Source organism: Vombatus ursinus, unplaced genomic scaffold (genome assembly GCF_900497805.2).
Source record: "Vombatus ursinus unplaced genomic scaffold, bare-nosed wombat genome assembly UNPS02014820.1, whole genome shotgun sequence".
Taxonomy (NCBI): domain Eukaryota; kingdom Metazoa; phylum Chordata; class Mammalia; order Diprotodontia; family Vombatidae; genus Vombatus; species Vombatus ursinus.
Window position 1 is genome coordinate 3,016,043 of NW_020954598.1, and position 22,225 is coordinate 3,038,267.

At 37.3% G+C, this 22,225-nt stretch overlaps 1 protein-coding gene across 4 annotated transcripts in view; it reads right to left on the bottom strand.

Moving 5' to 3' along the window:
* Positions 1-2,838: 2,838 nt before the first annotated feature.
* Positions 2,839-22,225, bottom strand: part of FAM120A (family with sequence similarity 120A) — a 152,856-nt gene continuing 133,469 nt past the window's right edge. For 2 of the 4 annotated variants that reach the window (XM_027836861.1, XM_027836862.1), the window contains 5 exons: positions 20,497-20,680; positions 19,577-19,714; positions 17,428-17,569; positions 14,833-14,929; positions 2,839-4,738 (listed from right to left, as the gene is read on the bottom strand). In XM_027836861.1, coding sequence (XP_027692662.1) covers positions 4,427-4,738; positions 14,833-14,929; positions 17,428-17,569; positions 19,577-19,714; positions 20,497-20,680 — 873 coding nt within the window. In that variant the 3' untranslated portion in view covers positions 2,839-4,426. Of the gene's footprint in view, positions 4,739-14,832; positions 14,930-17,423; positions 17,570-19,576; positions 19,715-20,496; positions 20,681-22,225 lie in introns of those variants that run through there. The other 2 variants (XM_027836863.1, XM_027836864.1) reach the window with 2 other exon arrangements.

Sequence of the window (22,225 nt, forward strand, 5' to 3'; positions counted from 1 at the left end):
ATTTTTAAAATGTTACTTCATTTCACGTGTTCAGAAGTTCTGAGCAGTTCTGTTGTTTCTTGCATTATGGTGTCAAGTTTTTTGTCTTGTATTCTTCTGATTGTCTCTAGACACCCTGTCTTTGGGTGAACAGAAAAGGCCCCAGCTGGATGCTGAGGAGTGCTAACCCCCCTGCCTCCTCGTCTTCGGACTTTCTCCCTGTTTCTCAGTTTCTTGGCCAGCAGTGAGTAGCAGCAGTTCAGAGCACCATAGTGCAAGTACTGCAGGGTTGCTTATTCTGACAACAGCAGTTCAGTTTTACAGCAGTGAACTGCAGTCTCTACAACCCTGGAAAATGGGAGCGGGAACCAGAGCAAAGCACTGGGTTTTGTCAAAAGCCTGCACCAGGTCTTTGGGTCTGCTAGTATAGCTCCACAGAAAGTAACATGGGAGGTGAGGAACACAGTGGGGTGGTCCTGAGGGAGCTTAGGGGCAATGTGAATTAGCTTACTTTTTTTTTTTGTTTTGTTTTTAGGCAGTTGGGGTTAAGTGACTTGCCCAGGGTCACACAGCTAGTAAGTGTCAAGTGTTTGGTCTGAGGGCAGATTTGAACTCAGGTCCTCCTGACTTCAGGGCTGGTGCTCTATCCACTGCGCCACCCAGCTGTCCCGAATTAGTTTACTTTTTAAAATAATTTTTTGGATTAAAACATAGAGACAGCTGAAGTTGCATTATCTTTGGTGCATAATTTCTGCTCTGGAGAGGCTTGAAAAGTCATGAGGATCAAAGAGAACGTCTAGTCCTACATCTTGCTGTTCATATGTAGCGACCTTGAAATCGCTATATAAGCTTTTAATCAAGTCTGTGAGCTATTTTGGATTCCAATTAGCTGAATGTTCATGACAGGTCATCTAGGTGGGCAGTGTGTAGATCTCTGGACCTCGAGTTAGGAAGACCCGAGCTCAAATCTGGCCTGAGATACTTCCTACTATATCAGCCTGGGCAAGTCATTTAAACTATCTGCCTCACTTTTCTCACTTATAAAATAATTGCACTTGGTAGGCAACTAGGTGGCACAGTGGACAGAGTGCTAGGCTTGGATCAGTAAGACTCACCTTCCTGAGTTCAAATTTGACTTCACACACTTACTAGCTGTGTGACCCTAGGCAAGTCCCTTAACCCTGTTTGCCTCAGTTTTCTCATCTGTAAAATGACCTGGAGAAGGAAATGGCAAACCACTCCAGCATCTCTGCCAAGAAAGCCACAAATGGGGTCACAAAGTTGGACATGACTGAACAACAATAGCACCTACCTCCCAGGGTGGTTGTGAAGATAAAATGAGATATCTGTAAAGTACTTAGCACAGTAGATAAGCAGGCACATGTTGCAAATTCCTTGTAATTAAGGAATTGTTTCATTATTTTTATTTACATACACCATGCCTACCACGGCCGCCATCACTTGATAGGTGCTACATAAGTGCTTGATTGATTAATGTATTATACAAAAGTAAGAAAATTTATAAACTCTAATTTGCTATGTAAATGTTATTATTATGAAGCTACGGGTGATCATAGCAGCTATTCTCTTTCTTTGATCATTTTAAGGCTAAATCTACCACTCATAGTAGAAATTAAGTGTTCTTTCTTGGCATTCTGTATTTTTTACTTCAGATAATTTTTTGATCTTTTGTTTTTCTATCACTCAAATTTTCCCTGCATTTACCTCCCCAAGTCATCTCATATAACAAATAAATTAAAAAAAAAATCAGTAGAACCAATCAGGTTGAAAAAATCTGAAGCAATAGTCAATGTTCACACCCAATGATGTCTTTTCATAAGTCTTCTTGGTGCCATTCCATGCTTCTTTCTTGACCTTCAAATTTAAGGGACATTCTTTTCCCCTTTCCAGTCTATGGATTCATTTTATAAGGAGGTATGAGTAAGAAAATTACCTCTGCACAGCAACTATGCATCTTATTGTCTTATTGAATACTGTGAGGACACCAAGTTGTTAAACCACTTGCTCTGGGATATCCAATATGTGCTACAGGTGGGGCATAGGTCATTCTGTCTCTGAGGCTGGGCTTCTTCATCTATTACATCAATGCTGCCTCTCCTCCTGAGTTCTGGCTATTAGGAGCAGTGGCAAGGACAAGAGAATCAAAGCCCTAGGAGAAAGGAGTATGATTTCTCATACTATACATGTATTTATGGATTAACAACAACAGAATAAGTAAAATCTCATCACAAAACACCATGGTGATCTGGTTATATCTAAGTTTGATTTGCACATCTTGTGTACACAATGATACATAAAGCATCTTTCAATGTAATGAAGAATGCAAACAATGCACAATCCTTAATTCCTAGACCCTAGAGTAAATATGTCTAGTTCTAGCATATGTCTAGAACTGTACAATTTCTATGAAGGAAATAAAGCAGCAGCCTTCAGTACTACTGGAAGTTAAAGTCTGTGGTATAGTGAGAATTACAAAATTCAAATGAGGGAGCTAAAATAACTTCTGTTCATAACTCACTTCCTAATGTGGCTGTCCTTCCATTCCTAAGTCTGGTTTACAAGATGGCACATGTAGTGCTGGTCCTCTGCTTCCATTAAGTTGATGAAATGCTCAAAAGCCAGTTATGTCCGTATACTTCTTTACTGGCTGCCACATGGTTAATAATCCCTCATCTAGGTTTTTAAGTCCTGAATTGCTATTAAATATATAAAAGGAAAAAATTCACTTTACCAAAGCTCTTAAGTAACTACTAAAATCTGTGACACTGACTATGCTGAAATGTGCGTAAATACCTGGCTAATAGTCTTTAAAAAGTGGATTAAAAAGGCATACTATAGTTTATACTAAAAGAATAAAGATTTTTATTAAGCATTGTAAGTTGCATTCAATAGCCTTCAAATACACCACACCACAATCCATCTACAGTCAATCAAACCCAACAGTAGTTCATTCTTGCACAATCCATGAGTTAGGGCAGAACTCCCTTCAACTTACATTAAGATACCTACTTAGCTCTTGCGGGCAGGGAATGGGGAATTACACCTCATTTCTGATCACTAATGTGTGATGAAGAGCATCAGGAGAATTATATGAAAACGAATATAAAGAAATGATTCTGATTTCGAAGTACATTAAGTTTGGAAACACTAACAAAAACATCAAAATGATACAGGTATATTTGCTTATACTAAATTCTTGATGGGAAAGTTCTCAAGAACAAGCAATTTGTTTCCTGCTACAGAAGGGGGGTAGTTTTTGAAGATCAAAGCTTTTTTTTTGTTTTTCACAGAATTTCATATTTGCTAATATGAAGGCAAAAAACAGCAACAGAGAACAATAATGCATACAGCAATGAGTACACCAGGGTAACGTTGATATTCAAAACGGCTAGATAATTTTTTTAAGTTTTAGAATAAATGCAACAGAGGTCAATAATCACAAAATTTTAAGGTTAGAGCAAGATCAGTCAATGACTAAACATAGTTAACATCTTTTATAGGACTATTACTGATTATTAGCTTTTTTGTTTTGCAAATGGGCACAGTACTTGTAAGAATGGAAGAAAGGACAATAACATGCATAATATTAACTACACACTTTAAAAATTATGAACCATGCAGAAGTTTAGCTCAAATAGTAGTACTAATGGTCTACGTCCGATTCAAAACCACATAGTTCATTGATCACGGATGCATGGTATTAGTCACAAAAAGTTTCAGAACACATTGTGTTGATTTTGAAAGGTCATTTGCATCTTCTATGATTTCAAGTTTATCTCCATTGAACTTGCTTGTAAAGTATGTATGACGTACTGTAGAGTGAAAATCAGCAGAACTGCAAGATTACTCTATAATTTTTAGTTTCGATAGTTGCACATTTTTAACACAAAAGAACCACATCAACAGTGATGAAATTTTAAGTAAGAAAGAAAAACTGTGGTTGTGCCTTACTTTTTTCATAATCATGAAATTAAAGCCTTAAAGAAAGCTTTTATTGTGACACAGTAATGCAAAATCAAATATAATGGCATACATATGGTGCCAAATACTAAAAATTATATTTTAAGCTATATATACTTAAAGACTGCCAAAATTTGTTTTCTTTATATTTCAAGAAACAAAACTACAAGCTTTTGTCATAACCAGTTTAAACTTTATGTATACTTCATTTTAAGTGCGGGAGTCAAATGCTCTTCATTTTCTTTCCTTTTTTTTGTGTGTTTTATTGTAGCATTTTGACTACAACTGGTTAAAACTAAAAATGTGTTGTTTAAATCTCTGACATCAAAGAGGGATCCGAATTTCCAAAGTCCTCATTTTTCTCTTACGGAAAGGAAAAAATGTACATAACTGTAGGCTCTCTTTCTTTCCAGATATTCCTAATCCTTACCATTCCAACATCCTTCACCCTCTATAAAAAATAAGTTTACTCTTCTTTTTTTAAGACAGCTGCCTCAAGAGTATCATCTTTATGGCAAACACTGTCTGCATTTAGTGCATTTAAGTGAGGATTTGTATTGCACATTTTAGAGTCATTACTCAAGGCACTTTCAGACTGGTTGGAAGCCCTGCCATCTGCTGTATTCCCATTCATCTGGGAAGCTGGTTTCTCCTCATTCGCTACTCCGTTTTCAGCCAGGGATCCATCTGAAGACACGACTGAGGATTTAGATTCCTCTGATTTTGACTTAAGTTCTTTGGCCACTTCTTCTGCTGAAGCAGCATAAGGAGGTTTACCCTGTTTAACACAAGAGAAAATGAGAAGTAAGAAAAGATCCAGATGGATGCTGGCAAAGAAGGGACATCAGCTCCTGTCAAATGATACTTGAACAAACAGACAACAGATTCACCTCCATGTATATGGTAGGTACCCAGCAGTATTCCAAAAAGGCTGTGTCACACTTCATTTTCCTATCACCTCTGCCTCCCATCACAGTCTCCAGGATGTCTCACTCTCCCTTAGGGTTGCTTTCCAGGGACTACCAGCTTTGACATCTTCCAGTTTTAAGTTCCCTCTCCTCTTTGAACTCATTTGATGTTGTCAATATTGGCAAAAAGGCAATCTCCATTGAAAGAATTCTGCCAAAGTCTTAGGTGAGCACCTTATTCATAGCAGGCCTCGCAAAGGTTTGTTAAATGAATGAATAATGCATGCCTCGGACACAGAACAAATTTTGGGGTTGTACTGGAGCAGGTATGAGATAAGTATCAATGTTTCTATGCAGAAGAAGCACTGATTTCCCTCCCTTCCCTCCATAACTGGGTTACATGTATATGCAAATTGAATCATATTCATTTTGTATATGTAAATTGAATCATATTCATTTTGTAAATCCAAATGTTCATATTAAATTTCCTTGAGGTGAAAAGATGTATTTTCTTCTTTTCTTTCTTTCTTTTTTTGCTAAGCAATGGGGTTAAGTGACTTGCCCAGGGTCACACAGCTAGTAAGTGTCAAGTGTCTGAGGTCACATTTGAACTCGGGTCCTCTGACTCCAGGGCTGCTGCTGTATCAACTGCACCACCTAGATGCTCCAGAAAAGATATATTTTCTAAGTGATATATTCATGCTATACTTGGACTCAAATGTTAAAACATGAATTTCTACTTTGTGATGAAAAAAAAAGTCTTATTTTTTCATGATGGAATCAGTAAGATACTACAAGAAACTCTTACATTCAAGAGAACTGCAATGACGTAAGGAAAAAGATGACAGATTGGCTTGGTTATATATTTTCTATAGCTTAAAACCCTTCTAAGATGTTTTAAAAGGATTTATCTTAAAATGAAGTACACAATTTTCATTCTACTTCTCCATAAAGACTAAAAACTCCCTCTAGATGTGTAGACCAAGCATCACCTGGAACTACTGTATAATTATCTAAGAGTCAGAAAATTACAGAGTGATAAAACAGGACAAGACCTTGCACAGCCCCACTCATTTTACATAGGAGAAAACCAAGACGGTCACTTACTAGTGAAGGAACTGAGACTCCTGCCTTCTAGCTCATGGCTCCTTTCACTAGCCCAACATGTGCACTATCACAAAGGACAAAATCTCTCAGAACAGCCTTGTGGACAAGATGATGGTATACTAAGGGGGATTTGGAACTGGTTGAATGACTAGAACCAGAGAAAAGCCATTAATGGCCTAATGTCCAGCTGGTAAAGAAGTCTCTAGGAGAATGCTCCAGGCATCTACCCTTGGACTCGAGTTGTCTGACATTTTTATCATTGATTTATAAGAAAGCTCAAAATGGCATGTGTACCAAGTTTGTAAAGATGCAGTTGAGAGTAATAGCTAACAAGATGGGTAAGAGACAAGGTCTTGGATCATGACAGGTTAGAATGACAGACTAAATTTAATAAAATTAAATTTAAGAGAAAAAAATTGAACCTCAGCTAAAAACAGCTGTAACTGAGAACCTCATTTAAGATTTCTCACATCACAGAACTCTGAAGGACATCCAGTTCAACCTCCTTGTTTTACAGATGAGGAAATAGAGGTACAGGGAAATTAAGTGATTTCCCCAAGATAAACTGGCATTGGTGGGTGCTCTGCCTCCACTGTACCATTAATAATGCTTGTGGGATTACGTACTATCGGCATTATTATACTTACTTTACAGATGAGAAAACTGAGACTCAATGAAATCAGGTGACTTGCCCAAGTTATAGGGACAGTGTCATAGGTGGGACTTTGACTCCCAAATCTAGCCCTTTATCAACCTAGAGATGTGACAATGATGGAAAGTGGGGGAAGAAGGGGGGAGGCTTAGTGGACTATAAGATCTAGATGCATCAACAGTATGAAAGAGCAGTCACAAAAGAGAATGCCATTTCAGATTAGAGGGCTAAAGTGTCCAGAAGAACAAGGTGACAGTCCCCCTGAAGTCTGTGCTGATCAGACCACACTGGGAACACTGTTCCCAGTTGTGAGCACCACATTTTAAAAAGGATACTGACAAACTGGATTATGAGCAAAAAGAGTAACCAAGATGAAGAGAGCCAGAAACCAGGGTATATAATGATCATTTGAAGGAAATGAGAATGTTTAGCTTGGGGGGGGAAGACATGACTGTGTATGTATGGGGGTTGAAACAGCTGTCATCAAATATCTGAAAGGACATCATATGAAAGAGATCTAACTCGTTCTGCTTGACGTTGAAGGGCAGAACTGGAAGCAATAAGGAAAAGTTTCAGAAAGGTATATTTTCTCTCTATATGTAAGGAAACTTCCTTCCCATTAGAGAAGCCCTAAGCATAGAATGGGCAACTAAGAAGAGAGTGGACTCCCCCCACCCTCATAAGTTACCAAGTAAAGGCTAGATAAGCACTCTGAGCAAAAATGAGATGTTGTGGAAAGGAATAATAAGAATAATAATAATTTAAAAAAAAAACCATAAAGGGATCTTGGGCTTCCAAGAAAATGGAATTGGGCGCCAGTCTCTCCATCCTCTCTCCTGATCAAACGTCTGAAGTCCTGTCTATAGTTCTGGGTTCTGCAGTTTAAGATTATCAGGAGGCCAACCAGAGTGATGAACAGCATTGTGCCTGAATCCATGTTCCAGGAGGAACGATAACCAGCTGTCTGAAACTAGAGTGGGCTCTCTCAGGAGGGGCTCCCCTCACTTCTATGTCAAGCAAAACATCAACCACAGCTTGTCAGGCCTATTTTACTGGGGATTTCCATTTGGGTGTGGGTTAGATGAGATCGTTACTATGACCCTTTTCAACTCTAAATTCTGTGATTTTCTCTTCCACATTTGAGATTCTGTGATCAGTGCCTTCCAATAATTATCTTGAAACATAAGTCCCATTTCGTGTTCTCTCATAAATGGAGATGATGGAGACCTGTTGGTTATTACCAACTGAAAAATGACTCTGTACAAACTTAAGGAGAGAAAATTTCTTCTCAGATTTTGATTTCTCTAAAAATCTTTTTTTCCATTCTATTATCTTACCCTTTAGTCCAGTCAGACAAATAAACTAGAACTTAAAAACAGACGATAAGTGTTTTCTTGTAGCCTTGGGATGGAAAATGTTTGCACAAAAACAAGGGACAGGCTCTGATTCTTATAATCTAGCCACTGCTCAGATGTTTACAATCTAGTCAATAGCTCACAGGTGTTCAGATTCCTTAGGAGTCTAGCTAATATGGAGGATCTTTAATAAACCTTGTTTTTGGCTGAATAAACAAACAAAACAAAACAAACCCCAAAACAAGGGATAGTTAAAGAAAAAGAGCTGACTGGGGATTGTCAGGAATTACCTCATAAGAGGCTTCTCTCTCTCTGCCCTGTTCCTCTCCCCCCCAAAATTAAATCTAGTTTCATCTGAAAACAATGACAATGTCAGGTTCTTTGAGGTGATGACACAACCCACAAGTGAAATTATCACAGTACTTACGAAGGAAGGAAAATGCACAGTTCCTGCCCTAAGGAATTTATGATCTAGTCTGTGACCAAACTAAAGTCACATGAAAGAAAAAATACAAAGTCATTGATAATTCAGTGCTAAATTATGTGGTAATTACCAATAATTACTTTAGAAAGGCTACTGGAGAAGAAGTTTTCAAGGGCCAAAAGAAGGGAAAGTCACAGTGAAATCACTTGTGCCTTGCTAGCTGAGGTACATTCTGGGAAAAATTGAAAGGAAATTAGAAACCTGAAGACACTGATTGTGATCTCTGGGGCAAAGGATATGGTGAAAAAGAAAAATTTTGTGCTTTGTCTCCTCCTCACATGTTTTTCTGCTCTTGTTCACAAGAGCTACTGATGCTTTTCCCCTTTCAGGGTGGAGCCACATCACCCCTCTTTATTTAAAGATTTTTCCTTCCATTCTGTTAATGTTGTGGTTTGTATTAATGTTGCTGTTACCAAGGGACCCTAGCTGTTAACAAATTTCGTTAATTCTACATGCTGCATTCCGGGTGATAAGAGGTACTGCTAGTTGAAGCAAATGAGCTGACAAGAGGACATAAGAAGAGCAGGACGATGTGGGGGATGGGGACTGCAGCTCTCTCCTCCTGAGGTCAGAGGTCAAGAGGGACCCACCAGGTCAGAAAAGCTGATCCAAGGGATGGCAGGAGGAATGACTGAATAGTGTATTCTCCTAAAAGGTTCAGCGAGAATACGAAGTTCAGCATTCCAGTGCTGCCAGTAGAAAGCTGAGGCTCTTAGAGGTATGGTCAGCAGGGCCAGACACAGAGTCAGACAAGAGGCCTTACTGCCCTCGGACCAGATCTCATGCTGAGTCTCAGCTTCCTCTCAGTAAAATGGGATGGTGATAACTACCGTGTTTCCCTATCAAGATCACATGAATTAATGTATGTGAAGGTGTTGATTAGATGAGACTATCACCATTGTCTTCAGTGTGTTTTTAAATTTGAAAGATTATTGGCAACAGAAAAATAACAGCGTAGAATTATACTCGTATTTATTCTGAATTTTGTCTGTTGATCACTACACCAGAAAACAGAACCCTGGTGACTCAAGATAAAAATGGCATCTTACATGTATCCTCCTCACTTAATCACTTATTACCTTTATCTTTGAGGTAGCTACCACGGACAAACAAAAGTAATGAAGTTATATTTTAACCAAGTTAGAAACTAATTCAGCTCAAGAGTTATGTCACTGCATGATCCAAGATAATTCTGAAGGACCTATGATGGAAAATGCTAACTATCTCCAGAGAAAAAACTGATGGAGTCTCAAGGCAGATCAAAGCATACTCTTTTTTTTAACCTTATTTTTCTTCTTGTTGTTGGTTTTGGGTTTTTTTTTGGTGGTCTGCATTTTCTTTCACAACATAACAATACAGAAATATGTTCTGCATGACTGCACATGTATAGTCTATATCAAATTGCTTGCCTTCTCTGAGAGGAAGTGAGAGAATTTGGAACTCAAAATTTAAAAAAAAACGTGTTAAAAATTGTTTTCACTTGTGATTGGAGAAAATAAAATATTAAATAAACAACAAAAAAGAGTTATGCCACTGCTTTTTGCATTCAAAATTCATTTTGTAATGGTCTAATACAGTTCTTAAATATTCTAAGTGATTTGATCACTGTAGGAACAATTTTTTCTATCTTTTCTTAAAAAAAAAAAAAAATTCTTGCTGATACCCTTGAGAAACACTGGAATTCATTGCTGTTACTGTTATTTCCAGGCTTCCTTTCGTCGGTTTTTTTTAGAAGGAACTCTAGCTGGACCACAGTTCTCTTCATGAAATCTGAGTTCTCTAAAAGGCTTTTGCCTTACCGTGAACATAAGGGCATTTTAATCTGTTGTCCTTTGGGTTTTTCAGATTGGACCAAAAGAAAAAATAATTCTCTGTGAGGGTCAGGTCACTAGGTTCAGCTTTGAGTTTCTTAGTGTGAATATTTCAGTTCATCAAATGCAATTTGACTTCAGAAAATGGAGAGCAGTGTAAACCAGAGTAGCTGTTAACATTCATGGAAGAAGCAGAATGTAACCTGTGCCTTAAAGATTAAATGATATTTGAATAGGTAAAGTCAAGGGGCAGCTAGGTAGTGCAGTGGATAGAGCACTGTCTCTGAAGTCAGGAAGACCTGAGTTCAAATCCAGCCTCAGACACATGATCCTGACTAGCTGTATGACTCTGGGCAAGTCACTTAACCCCAATTGCCGCAACAAAACAAAACAAAACAACAACAAAAGTAAAAGCAGGGCATTCCAGGAAGGGTAATAACATGAATAAAACACCACAGCAACTATTAGCATGGCATATGTGTGGGGCAGAGAAGAGATAGGCCTTACAAGTCCAAGGTGACTGCTGATCAATGGAAAATAAGATTGGGTGGATAGGATTATAAAAAAAGCCCTGAAGGAATTTGGATTAGATATTATGTGCAATAGAGTGTCCCACTGTAGGTCCTGGAAAAGGGGCATGACATGACAGGAAAGCTCTTTTAAGAAAATTAGTCTTTACTGGATGGAGTGAAATGAGATAGGAAGATATGCTAGAAGTTATTGGCAGTAACCCAAGGCGTGTCCTGATGAGCGACTTTATTAAAGTAGAAATGGAGAAAAAGGGTAAATACAAAAAACATTTACTGTGAAGGGGGAAAAATTTTTTTTTAACAAGACTTGATAACAAACTGGAACCAGAGGTAAGCAATAGTGAGGGGAATACTGAATGAACAGATTTTTAAGATTCTAAACTGGTAACAGGCATTGTGAACAAACTGTTCATAGACCTAAATCTATCAGTCAAAAAAGGCAAGAGCTAAATTTGAGAATAATTAATAGCTAACATTTATGTAGCACTCACTCTGTGCCAGGCACTGCACTAAAGCACTTTACAATCATTATCGCATTTGATCCTCACAACAACCCTGGGAGGCAAGGGCTATTATTATCCTCATTTTATAGATGAGGAAACTGAGGCAGAGGTTAACTGACTTGCCCAGGGTTACATAGCTATTAAATGTCTGAGGCTGGATTTGAACTGTTCTTCCTGACACCAGGCTCAGTGCTCTATCCACTGGGCCACCTAGCTACTACAGTTACAGTGGTTAAAGTTATAGGGGAACAAAAAAGCAAACTTTTAAAAGTAAAAACATGAGGCTAAGCAAAAGCATATGAGAGAGCACCAGACAATAGTGCCCAGTGCTGGATGTAGACAAATAAAGACTGAGACTGGTCATTTTATAATATACATTAAATACTGGACTTCTTTCACACACACACACACTGTGTATAGATAGATAAGTCACTTTCTCATACTAGATCAGGGCTTCTTTTTTTAAAACAAAACAAAACATTTTGATAATTGTATTTCAGTGGAAATGGTTTCCTTTTCCACCCTTTGCATTTTGTTTTATGCATTTAAAGACACTGTTCTTCACCAGACTGCCCAAGGGGGTCATGACACAAAAAGGTTAAGATCTTTGAGCTAGATGATCTCCAAGATCTATTCTATAATTCTACTAAGAAAAGGGAAGATTTAGAGACAGAAGAATTACTTTGGGAGTAAGATGAGGTCAGATTTAGACATGCTTAGTTTGAGGTAATGGCGAGACATTCAAGTGGAGATTTCTTATAGGCACTAGACCTATAGGGCTAAGAAATCTAATGTAGCTAACTGGTAGGCATCTTCAATGAGACAATGATCAAGACAATGAATGAATATAGAAAGAAAGATGAGAACAGAGCTTTGGGAGATGTCAACTGTTGTGCTGGGGTTAGAAGATGGAAGTGAGAAGGAATGAGTAAGAGACAGAAAAGGGGCCATAAAAAAGGTATAAGGAGGAAAAGGAAAAGGGAAGTATCATGGAATCAGAGGAAGCTGAAGGAATATATTTGTGAAGACTGTAAAATGATACCAAGAGACTGATTTAGAAAAAGGGAACTACATTAAACAAAGTCGCTGATAACTTTAGGACAAGTCTCCAACCAGCAGATGTCTGAAATGGACACTGCTCCTCTCTCTGCAGATTGTAGGGATTCTCAGGGGGGACCAGAAAGAAATTAGCACTGGCATCGTTACCCTGCTTTGCTCATATAATTTACTGTCAACATAACTTCTCCATGTCCTTTAGTGATGCTTAAAAGCTTTGGAAAAGCAAAGAGTATCTCTTCACAAAATTCCAACAGGAAGACCACCAGTGTGTTAAGATTCTTTCTGAAAGATTTATGGGAGGATATAGACAAGAATGGCACAGGATGTGACAATGTGCATGGGTTCAGATCTGTACCACTGGAGTTAGCACATACACTGATGAGAAAATGTATTCATTCATTACCTATAATGCACCATTCTTTGACTACCACCTTGTCCCCCATATATCCCTAATTTGAAACCATACATCTTATAGGCTTTTTCCTTAAAACAAATTTGTTTAATAAAGTTTTCATATGAAAAGCCAGCACTATAAACCAATTCATCACAAAGTTTGCCTACAGCTATTCTCTGTCATGAAATACTCAGTATTGGTTTTCTACAATATAAACTATTAGAGAGAACTAATGACAATTTTCAGGGCAGTTTCCCTAGGCCTTACTCTGATGTATCATCACTGTCCAGGAAAATAACATGTTGGGACCTAGTGAAAAGACCACTAGATTTGGACCTGGATTTGTATCCCAGATTTGATACTGTGATCTAGAATTGAAATCATGTAACTTCCAGGCTGGGTCTTAATACATTCATCTATAAAAGAAGAGGTTGGGACTAACTGATGTCTAACTGATATCCTTTCCACCCTCCTGATTCTAGAATGAAATTCTATTCCATACATCAATTATTTCTTGCCATTTTGCCAAATTCTATCCATCATTCAAAGCCCAAATCAAGCTCAACCCATTTCTGTGAAGCCTTCTCTTAATATTTCACTGCTAAACTTCTCTTAAATCCTATAACATTTTACAGTTAAAGCACAACCTCAATGTCAAACTTTGCATACTTCCATAAATTTATCAATAACTAAAATTAATATTATACCTAGTATTAAAATTAATTTACAAAACAGTAATCTTATGGAATGAAAGTTTTGGAACTGTATCATACGGGAATTGGACTGACTTGAGAGTTCACAGTCCCCCAAACCCTGGTACAATGCATTTCATCATAACTACTTTATTGTCTTATATCCTGGTGTATGTCAGTAAAGAACTGTGGAGTGTAACCAATAAACTAGATACTCAAAAAATTCACCTATTTCTTGACAGGTCAATGCCTCAAACGTGGAACACAGAAAGTATACTCATCTGGGGTCCATCTGCATGAACCAAAGTGTTAGCAGTAAGAAGTAAAAACAATCAGAGACTATGAATAATACTACATCCCTCAGACATGTCAGAGAATTTATTCTCCCTTTGTTCAAATAGTTTCCAACCTTGGGTGCCATTACTAGATTCACAAATGGCTGACATCACTGAAACTCTAATTTTCCATTTCTATTTATCATTTTCATTTCTTTCTCAATTCAGATCTTACTAGCGTAGGTCAGGCCTTTGTACCACCAGATAGGATTGCTACATTTTCAACACTTGGATTGTCCACGAGGACCACTTTCTTCATGTCGAAATAGAGATTCCTGTTAAGAGAACAGCAATTCTTTTTCTTCTTCTTTTTTTGATATTAGCTTGTTTATTTGCTTATTTATTTCACCATTAACTCACATCATTTTCTTTTGCACATATCCCCAAATGCTTTTAGTATCTCCCCCTCAACTCCCATACCCTAAGACTAAGATTTTATTAAAAAGTACATGGAAAACAACAACAAAGTGCAACTATATTTCGAGGGATGGAGTGTGGGGAAGGAGAACCTCCGAGATAAAGGGTTTTCTTGGAACAGGAATTTCCTACTTAAATCATAAGAGTGAACTACTCTACAAAAGTTTTAGTAAGTATGGTATTGTTCATGTGTGTATAATTAGTATAGCATGTAAAAGCTGGACATTTCAATTAAGTGCTACCATTGTTCTCAAGTGTTATAGTGGACAAAAAAAAGATTATCAAACACAACTACAATCTTCTATGGTGGACATGCTCAGATAATTACTTGTTTTTAATTAAAGATGCTTAACATAAACTTGTCCCTGAAATCTTGTCCCTGAAATCACCTGGACCACTTGCATTAAATCTACTAGTGATGAGTGTTTTAGAATGGTTATCCTTAACAACATGCTAATATTCCTATTAATCTTTAATAAGCAGAAATATCAATGATATGCTAGCAAAGAGATCATTCCAAATTCCTTTTCATGTAGAGACAACTAGAGAAAACAAAAACCATGGAAACTGGAGGACCAACTTAAAATGGTATCTGGGGTAAAGCAAGGAAATAATTTTTGATTACCTGAATTGCTCCCTGGCTTTTATAACCTCTTCCATAGTACCTTCCACCTCTTCCAAATGTTCTAATCACTGGTGTGGAAATAACTCCTCTTGGACGCCTAAGGTATAAAACAACAATAAAACTTATTTAAATCTTTTATTGACAATTCTTCAAATATACTTGAAAAGCTAATTCAATGGGCACAAACTGGGCTTAAAGTATTATTAAACCTGTATTACCAAAATTTTTTTTAAAAATAGAAACCAAGGGACCACTGTTTATAACTTAATACACATTCATTTCACGCAAAAACACTGAGGAAATATAAAATGTTGTTTTCCATTGATGTAAAAAGAACTTTAAAGAACACTGCCCTACTAACAAAATTCAACCCAAACCACCCAGCACTCAACACTTAAAAAACAAGGCAAATCTAACAGGAATTATTTTCATTTAAATGGTTACATTTAATCAAAAATTATTTTAAAATGCTTTATCAACTATAAGAACATCAGAAACAATCCTGACTTGTTTCTATCATCTTCGTTTAAAAGAAAAGCAAGAGAAGTACCAGTCAGTTTAAAAAATAAGCATCTATTATGTCTGTATAGACACTGTGCTGGATGCTAGGGATACCAAGTCAAAATCAAAACAATCTCTGCCTTCAAAGAGCTTAGATATACCAGATAAGATGTTATGGACATAAATAAGCATATAGATAATATAGGGATGGAAACTAGATTGGTGATTTCATTGGCATAGGTCCAATATTATTATCATAATTATTATTACAGATGATTTTTAAAAAATTTAAAGTTCTAAAATTTCTCCCTCCCTGTTCCCAATCTATTGAGAACGCAAGAAAAGCAAAACCTATCACAAATATGCATAGATATGAAAAAAAAAATTCCTGCATTAGCCACGTCCAGAAAAAAAAAATAAAGAAAAAGAGAAGAAAATACACTTCAATTTCCACTTAAGAGTTCATCAGTGCTCTATCTGGAGGTGGATACCAATTTCATCCTGAGTCCTTTTGAACTGTAGTGGGTCACACTGCCTTGATAAGAGTCACTAAGTCTTTCACAGTTGATTAATGTTACAACATTGCTGTTTACTGTGTTCTTCTAGTTCTGCTTAGTTCACTCTGCATCAGTTCATACAAGTTCTCTCCGGTTTTTCTGAAATCATCCCCTTCATCATTTCTTACAGCAAAATAATGCTCTATCATGTTCATATACCACAACTTGTTCAGTTATTCCCCAACTGATGGGCATCCTCTCAGTTACCAATTCTTTGACATTAGAGAAAAGAACTACTATAAATATATATATTTTTTATATATGGGTCTTTTTTCTTTGACCTCTTTTGGACACAGGCCTAGTAGTGGCACTGCTAGGTCAAAGGGTATGAACATTTTTATAGCCCTTTAGGCATAGTTCCAAATTGTTCTCCAGAATGGTCGGACCAGTTCACAACTCCATAAACAGTGTATTAGAGTAGCTTTTCTGACACCCCCTCTGGCATCTGTCATTTTCCTTTTCTTTATCATTTTAACTAATCTCCTGGATATAAGCTGATAGCTCAGAGTAATCTTAATTTGCATTCCTCTAATTATCAGTGATTTAGAGTACCTTCATATAGCTATCGAAAGCTTGGGTTTTTTTCCTCTGAAAACTGCCTATTCAAATTCTTTGACTATTTAATCAATTGGGGAATGGCTTATTCTTAAAAATTTGGCTCAGTTCCTGTAGGGAACTCTGTATGAAGATCTATCAATGAAGGTTCACACCTTTTCTGTGACTTATATAGTCTTAGAGAAATTGTCCTGAGAGAGGGTAAGTAACTCAAGCAGGTAGCATTATGTAGTCAGTGTATCAAGGCCAGCTTTCCACTCACTACATCCTCCTTCATAAAAGACACAAAATAGATACCATGTGATTTGGGGAGGGAGTTCTGTTGGAGGCGGAAGAAGAGAACAAGAGGGGAAACTTCTTGTGGGTGGTGGAGGTAGTGCTAGGCAGGGTGTGCAGCCTGTGTCTGTGCAAAGGCACAAGATGAGAAATGGAAGATCGTATGGAAGGAAAGGCAAGAAGGCCAAGACTAGGTTGTGAATAACTAAATGACAAATTGAGGAGTTTGTATTTGAGCCACTGGAGATTTATTGAGTAAAGGAGTGTGACATGGTCAGACCTAAACTTTAGGATAACTTTGGCAACTGTGTGGAGGAAAAGTGTACAGACCTAAGGCACAGAGACCAATGATAATAATCCAGGCAAGAGGTTAGGCTCTGACCTAGAGTGGTGGCTAAGTGAATAGAGAGAATGCATCAGATACGAGAGATGCTGTACATGTAGATATGACAATATTTGGCAACTGAAAGTATACATAAGGTTGAAAGATCAATAAAATGTCACATAGAATAAGACCTTTGTTGAGAATCATTTACTCCACTGAATCTTTTACTCTCTGAATCGGAAAGTATGAAATGAGGAAGTGTCAACTAATTTCGAACTGTTTAATTTAGCTAAGTATTTGTTTTTGAAAAATTATATTTGAAAAAAAAATTTTTTTTAAATGTCTTCAACCCAAAGAACAAGTCCCCCGTATTGAACTTACCCTCTTGCTGGTCCTCCCACAGAAACCACTTGTAGAGGGAAAGGCCCTCGTCCACCTCGTCCTCGTCTGCTTCCAGCCCAATGGCCAACAACGGTGCCAGCTATTTCTAATTTCCCTCCCTGAGAAGGAATTGGTTGGACTCCTGCACAAAAAAGAAAAAAAATCTTTACAACCACAGAATTAAAAGTGCTTAATGGAAGCATGTAATTCTTTCCCCAACTTTGTTCTATATGAAGACTCCCTGTTCTAGTTGATAGACTTCATTATTATTATGTGGAATACCAATGTCTACCCTTTCTTATTGCTAAAGAGCATTTTGTTACTCTTTGAAAAAAAAAAATCAGGTTATTTATCCCAATTATTTCCAGCTCAGTGTAAGCACAGCTTATTGCTGCTCTTATAAAACAAATTGTAAAAACCTTTAATTCCTGTTGTTATGGTACTTCCAGGTACTCAAAAATCCAAAAAGGCTAATCAAAAATATGTAATGCATACTAGGCCTAAAATGTGCCTTAGGCCACGTAAGAAACAGCTACCTTTCCTTAAGCAATTTAGCATGTGTCTTAAAATATTATCTCATTTGACCTTACTACCTTCATAGATAGGAATAGATTCAGTAAAGTGTGCTATTTTGGGACACCTTTTAAAAGAGCTTAGCTATAAATTTAAAAAGCTAAGCAACTTTTTTGTTAGATAAAGAAAACATCCTCTTTCTTTTCCCTGTAATTCTGTGTTGCTTAAAACCTATTCAATTTTATTTCTTATTGTTTGTCAAATTTTAATGCCTGGTATCAACAAGCTTAAGAAGGGTCACAAGTATTCAGTATGTTAATTAGCTTAGATTAACTACTGATATATTACATAAGGTACAAAGTTCTATAACCCATCCAAGAGCCTACAGAGACAAAAAAAAAATTGTGTCTGGAAAAACTGAGAACTTTATTTATGAGGCAGCTTGCGATTATGTGAATATCAGTGGAGATAATGAGTTCCTTCCTGTCAAGAGCTATAAGTTGAATGGAATTCTCAGAGCAAGGGAGAAGAGGGATTCAAGCACCCTCACATAATATCATATAGTCCCTTGTCTTGGTTAGGTTGTTAACAGCCCTTAAGGAAGAGGTGAAAAACCAATTTATATTCCAACGTGCTCCATCCTAATACTTCCCCTACCTTCCCAACCCCCTTGAAATTCACCCCAACCATTAGCTAGCTCCAGGATTATGCTGGGGATATAAACAGTATCACAGAGGAGCATTTGTTAAGTCAAGGAGCAGAGGCAGCTTTGCAGAGAATCAAACAGAGAAATTAGTGAGGCAGCACAATGGAAGGAAAGGAAAGCTGTGGAGGAAACCATCCTGGTAAAGGCCTGGATGGGAGAAGACAGTAGTAGTGAAGGCAGACAGGAATGGAAAGGGGAAGGGAGGAGCAACCCCATAAGCCAGCAAATAACTTGGGGCTGATCATTTTTAGATAACTGATCTTTGCTACGTTATTGCTATTAAAAAAAATATTTCCTGCCTCTCTGTATAAGTATATTCAATAGACTGAGTTGATAAGATGATCTTGGCAAATAGTAAAAGTACATCAGCCACGTAAAAGTACAGAACTAGCTTATCCTGTACTGTGGAATCAATGACCAATGTTAACTATGTGCCATAAATTCCATTTTAGGCAAAATTCATCAGCCCTTTCAAATTAATCATCTTTATCTGAAATATTCCTGAAAAACAGATTATAATTAATGTACAAAAACTTCATGCCAGCACTTCCACTATGGCATTAAAATCTACCAAATTTTACTATCTTCCACTGGGAGACAGCATTACATACAAAACAATGACAATTTTTTTTTAGGAGTTCTTCCTATCATGAATATCAATTAGTTAAGATGGTTAAATCCATTTGAAAAACTCACAGGAGGACACAGCAATGTATTAAGAGGTTACTAAGGCCTTAAGAAAGATTCTAGTTGAGGCTAGCAGTTAGTAAATGCCATCACAGGGACCTAGAGGGAAAAATGCTCTGTGGAAGAGGGCAGCAGTTATTAGGCAGTTAAGGAAGAAGAAAAACTGGCTGTCAGTAGGGGGCCATCAGACCATGGCGCAGAAGCTGTTGGCAGAAGCTCTAGAAAAGGTGTAGGTATAATTACCGCCCTGTAACTTGCTAGTCCTGCCGCTGTCACTGCCAGAGAAAGCTGCGGAGTGTCCTGCTGTGGCTGTCACCCGGAAGGCACGGTAAGCACCTGTCGCTACTGTTTCCCCATAAGGGCCTCCAAAGCCATAGACTCCTGTTAGACCCAGGGCAGAGAGAGACAGGGGATTCACCAGGAAGGAAGAGTTACCTTGGTGCTTGGTTCTAAGTTGTGGTGACCGCCTCATTTAAATATGACTTTAATAAATCGAAAAGCTTACGCCGAAAGTTGAATGAGGAACGAGTTATCTTGTTAAACAACCTCACTATTGTTGAGCACCTCGCTACCCTAGAGTTTTGGTTAAAACTGGCAAAACAGGGGCATATCATTTCTCCAGGACTCCCTCCAGAGAATTGATCCAGAGTTCTGTGTTAATACTAGCTTCAGGCAAAGGCTGGTTTCGGGAAGGTTCTAACGATTGGAACTAGAGAAGGGAGTGAGTGGGTCCCCTTTGGCTTTGGCGTGTTACATCATTTCTAACATAACCACAAAAGAGTACATTTACAGATGCAAAGAGACGGTGTCTGTCTTGGTTTTAGTCACATTCACAAATTTGAATAGTTTCTAAATCAATGTTTCTTGATCCTGATTTTCCTCCCAGTCTTTTGGCATAAATAAATGGATCTTTAAAAATGTATGTAATTTATTGGCGCCCCCCTCCACTGCCCATTCTCACTGAAGAATTCACAGGTAATACTAACAATGATGAGTTCTAAATATTGTGTTTAGTGTGGACGACTTGAACAGCATTAGAAACACAGCCCATATTCCACTTTAGCCATTTATGTGAATGTATTATTAGACACAATAAAAGTTATAAAAGTAAAAGAAAATTCATTTGAGTGATTAAAAAACTTTTGCCTTTCACATGTACTTACCAGCAAAACCTCTACCCCTGCCCTGAGGTGGTGGGACTGGCCCAAAGTGTCGAGGATACATTGAAGTTGGATAGAAAGGCAGAGCAGGAGGTGGTGGAAAAGGGAGTGGATGATTCTGCCGGGAGAAATTTAATCCTTCCAGGATGCTTTGGCGCATCTTTTCTACCTTGGCAGCCTGTTCAGCCTAGAAATCAAACGTATATGTTTAAAAAATTTTACCAACAATTTAAACTATTATAAATTAACACTGAAAGAAAAAATATAAAATTACTAGGACACATCTAACTGCAAAACTATCAGCCAAACGAATGATAATCTTTTAAAGTAATATTTTCAGAAATCTGGGAACACAATCTTAGAAAACACTGCATGGTCTATTATTGCCTTTTGAATTCTTATTAATATATTCAAATGTTATTAAGCATCTTCAGACCAGAAATGCTGATGAACTAAAAAAAAAAAGAAAAGACAATCTGTACATATCTTTAAAAAAATCCTTAGTGATTAAGAGTGGCTGAGCTGTAGCTATATAGTACAAAAACTTTCACCCCTCTTCTTGGAAATATGCCAAGCCCAGGGTGATACACAGAGTGGACAGATATGGATAGACAGTGAATGAATAGATCAGTAATCTTCCTTTCAATCCACATGTATTCATTGCTTCTTTTTTACCTTTACATTAATACTATTAAATATTTAACAAAATAACAATAACCATTTATAAATGAGGAAAGCAGGACACAGAGTACTGGAGAGACTTGATTGCAAGAGCTATTATATTGAAGGGGATTTCCCTTTCATTTCCTCTTGGTTGTTGCTGTTGTAATACAGAAATGCTACAGATTTTTGTGAATTTAATTTGTACAATTTTTGATTTTATATCCCTAACACAGTATATGCTTAATGACATTATTTACTGACTGATCTTCCAACTTTAGTAAAGTTATTATTTTTCTCAACTGGTTTCTTTGTTATTTGCATTGGAAAAAAATTAAAGAAATTAGAATTTCTGGTCTCTATAGATTTTTTCTCTTAAAAAAAAACTTCTCAAGTTAGTAACTATCAATAAAAATATACATGTAAATGCATAACAAGACTTCTTACAGAAGAAAAAAAATATTACTTAAAATATGTTTTTAAATTTATGTATTAGCTTTAATAAAAATGTTCTATTTGATTCTGTTCCTGTAAATCATTAAGAGTTCATCCCCTGTGATGCTAACATAACCACTACTTTCTCTAGATTAAATCTCCTGAATGGGTAGGTAGAGTGGGGTGGGAATGACTGGGTAGGGAATAGAAAGAGGGTCTGGTCTGGACTGGTGAGGAAAGTACTTTACCGATGCCAAAAAAACTACCCACAGGTCTGCAATATAGTTTTTGCAGTGCTTGGGCACTGCAAGGTTAAGTGAGATGCCCAGGTCACACACATAGTTCATGGTTCAGAGACAGGACTTGTACTTAGGTCCCTTTGACACCAGGCAGGCAGGCAGGCTCTCCATCCTTCACGCTGTGCTGCCTCACTTAGATGTCTACTAAGCGTTGCTTTATTTCTCTAACTCTCAGTTACAGCAACTTCAAAAATTTAGCTATTTTCTCATAAATGTGTATCAAATTTGGGTTTATCAACTGCTAAAACAGACACACGTCATTCAGTTAAGGAAGCCTTGACTCATGTCATCCTCAAAACTAACAAATATTTATTCCACATTTACTGTGCACTCAGCTC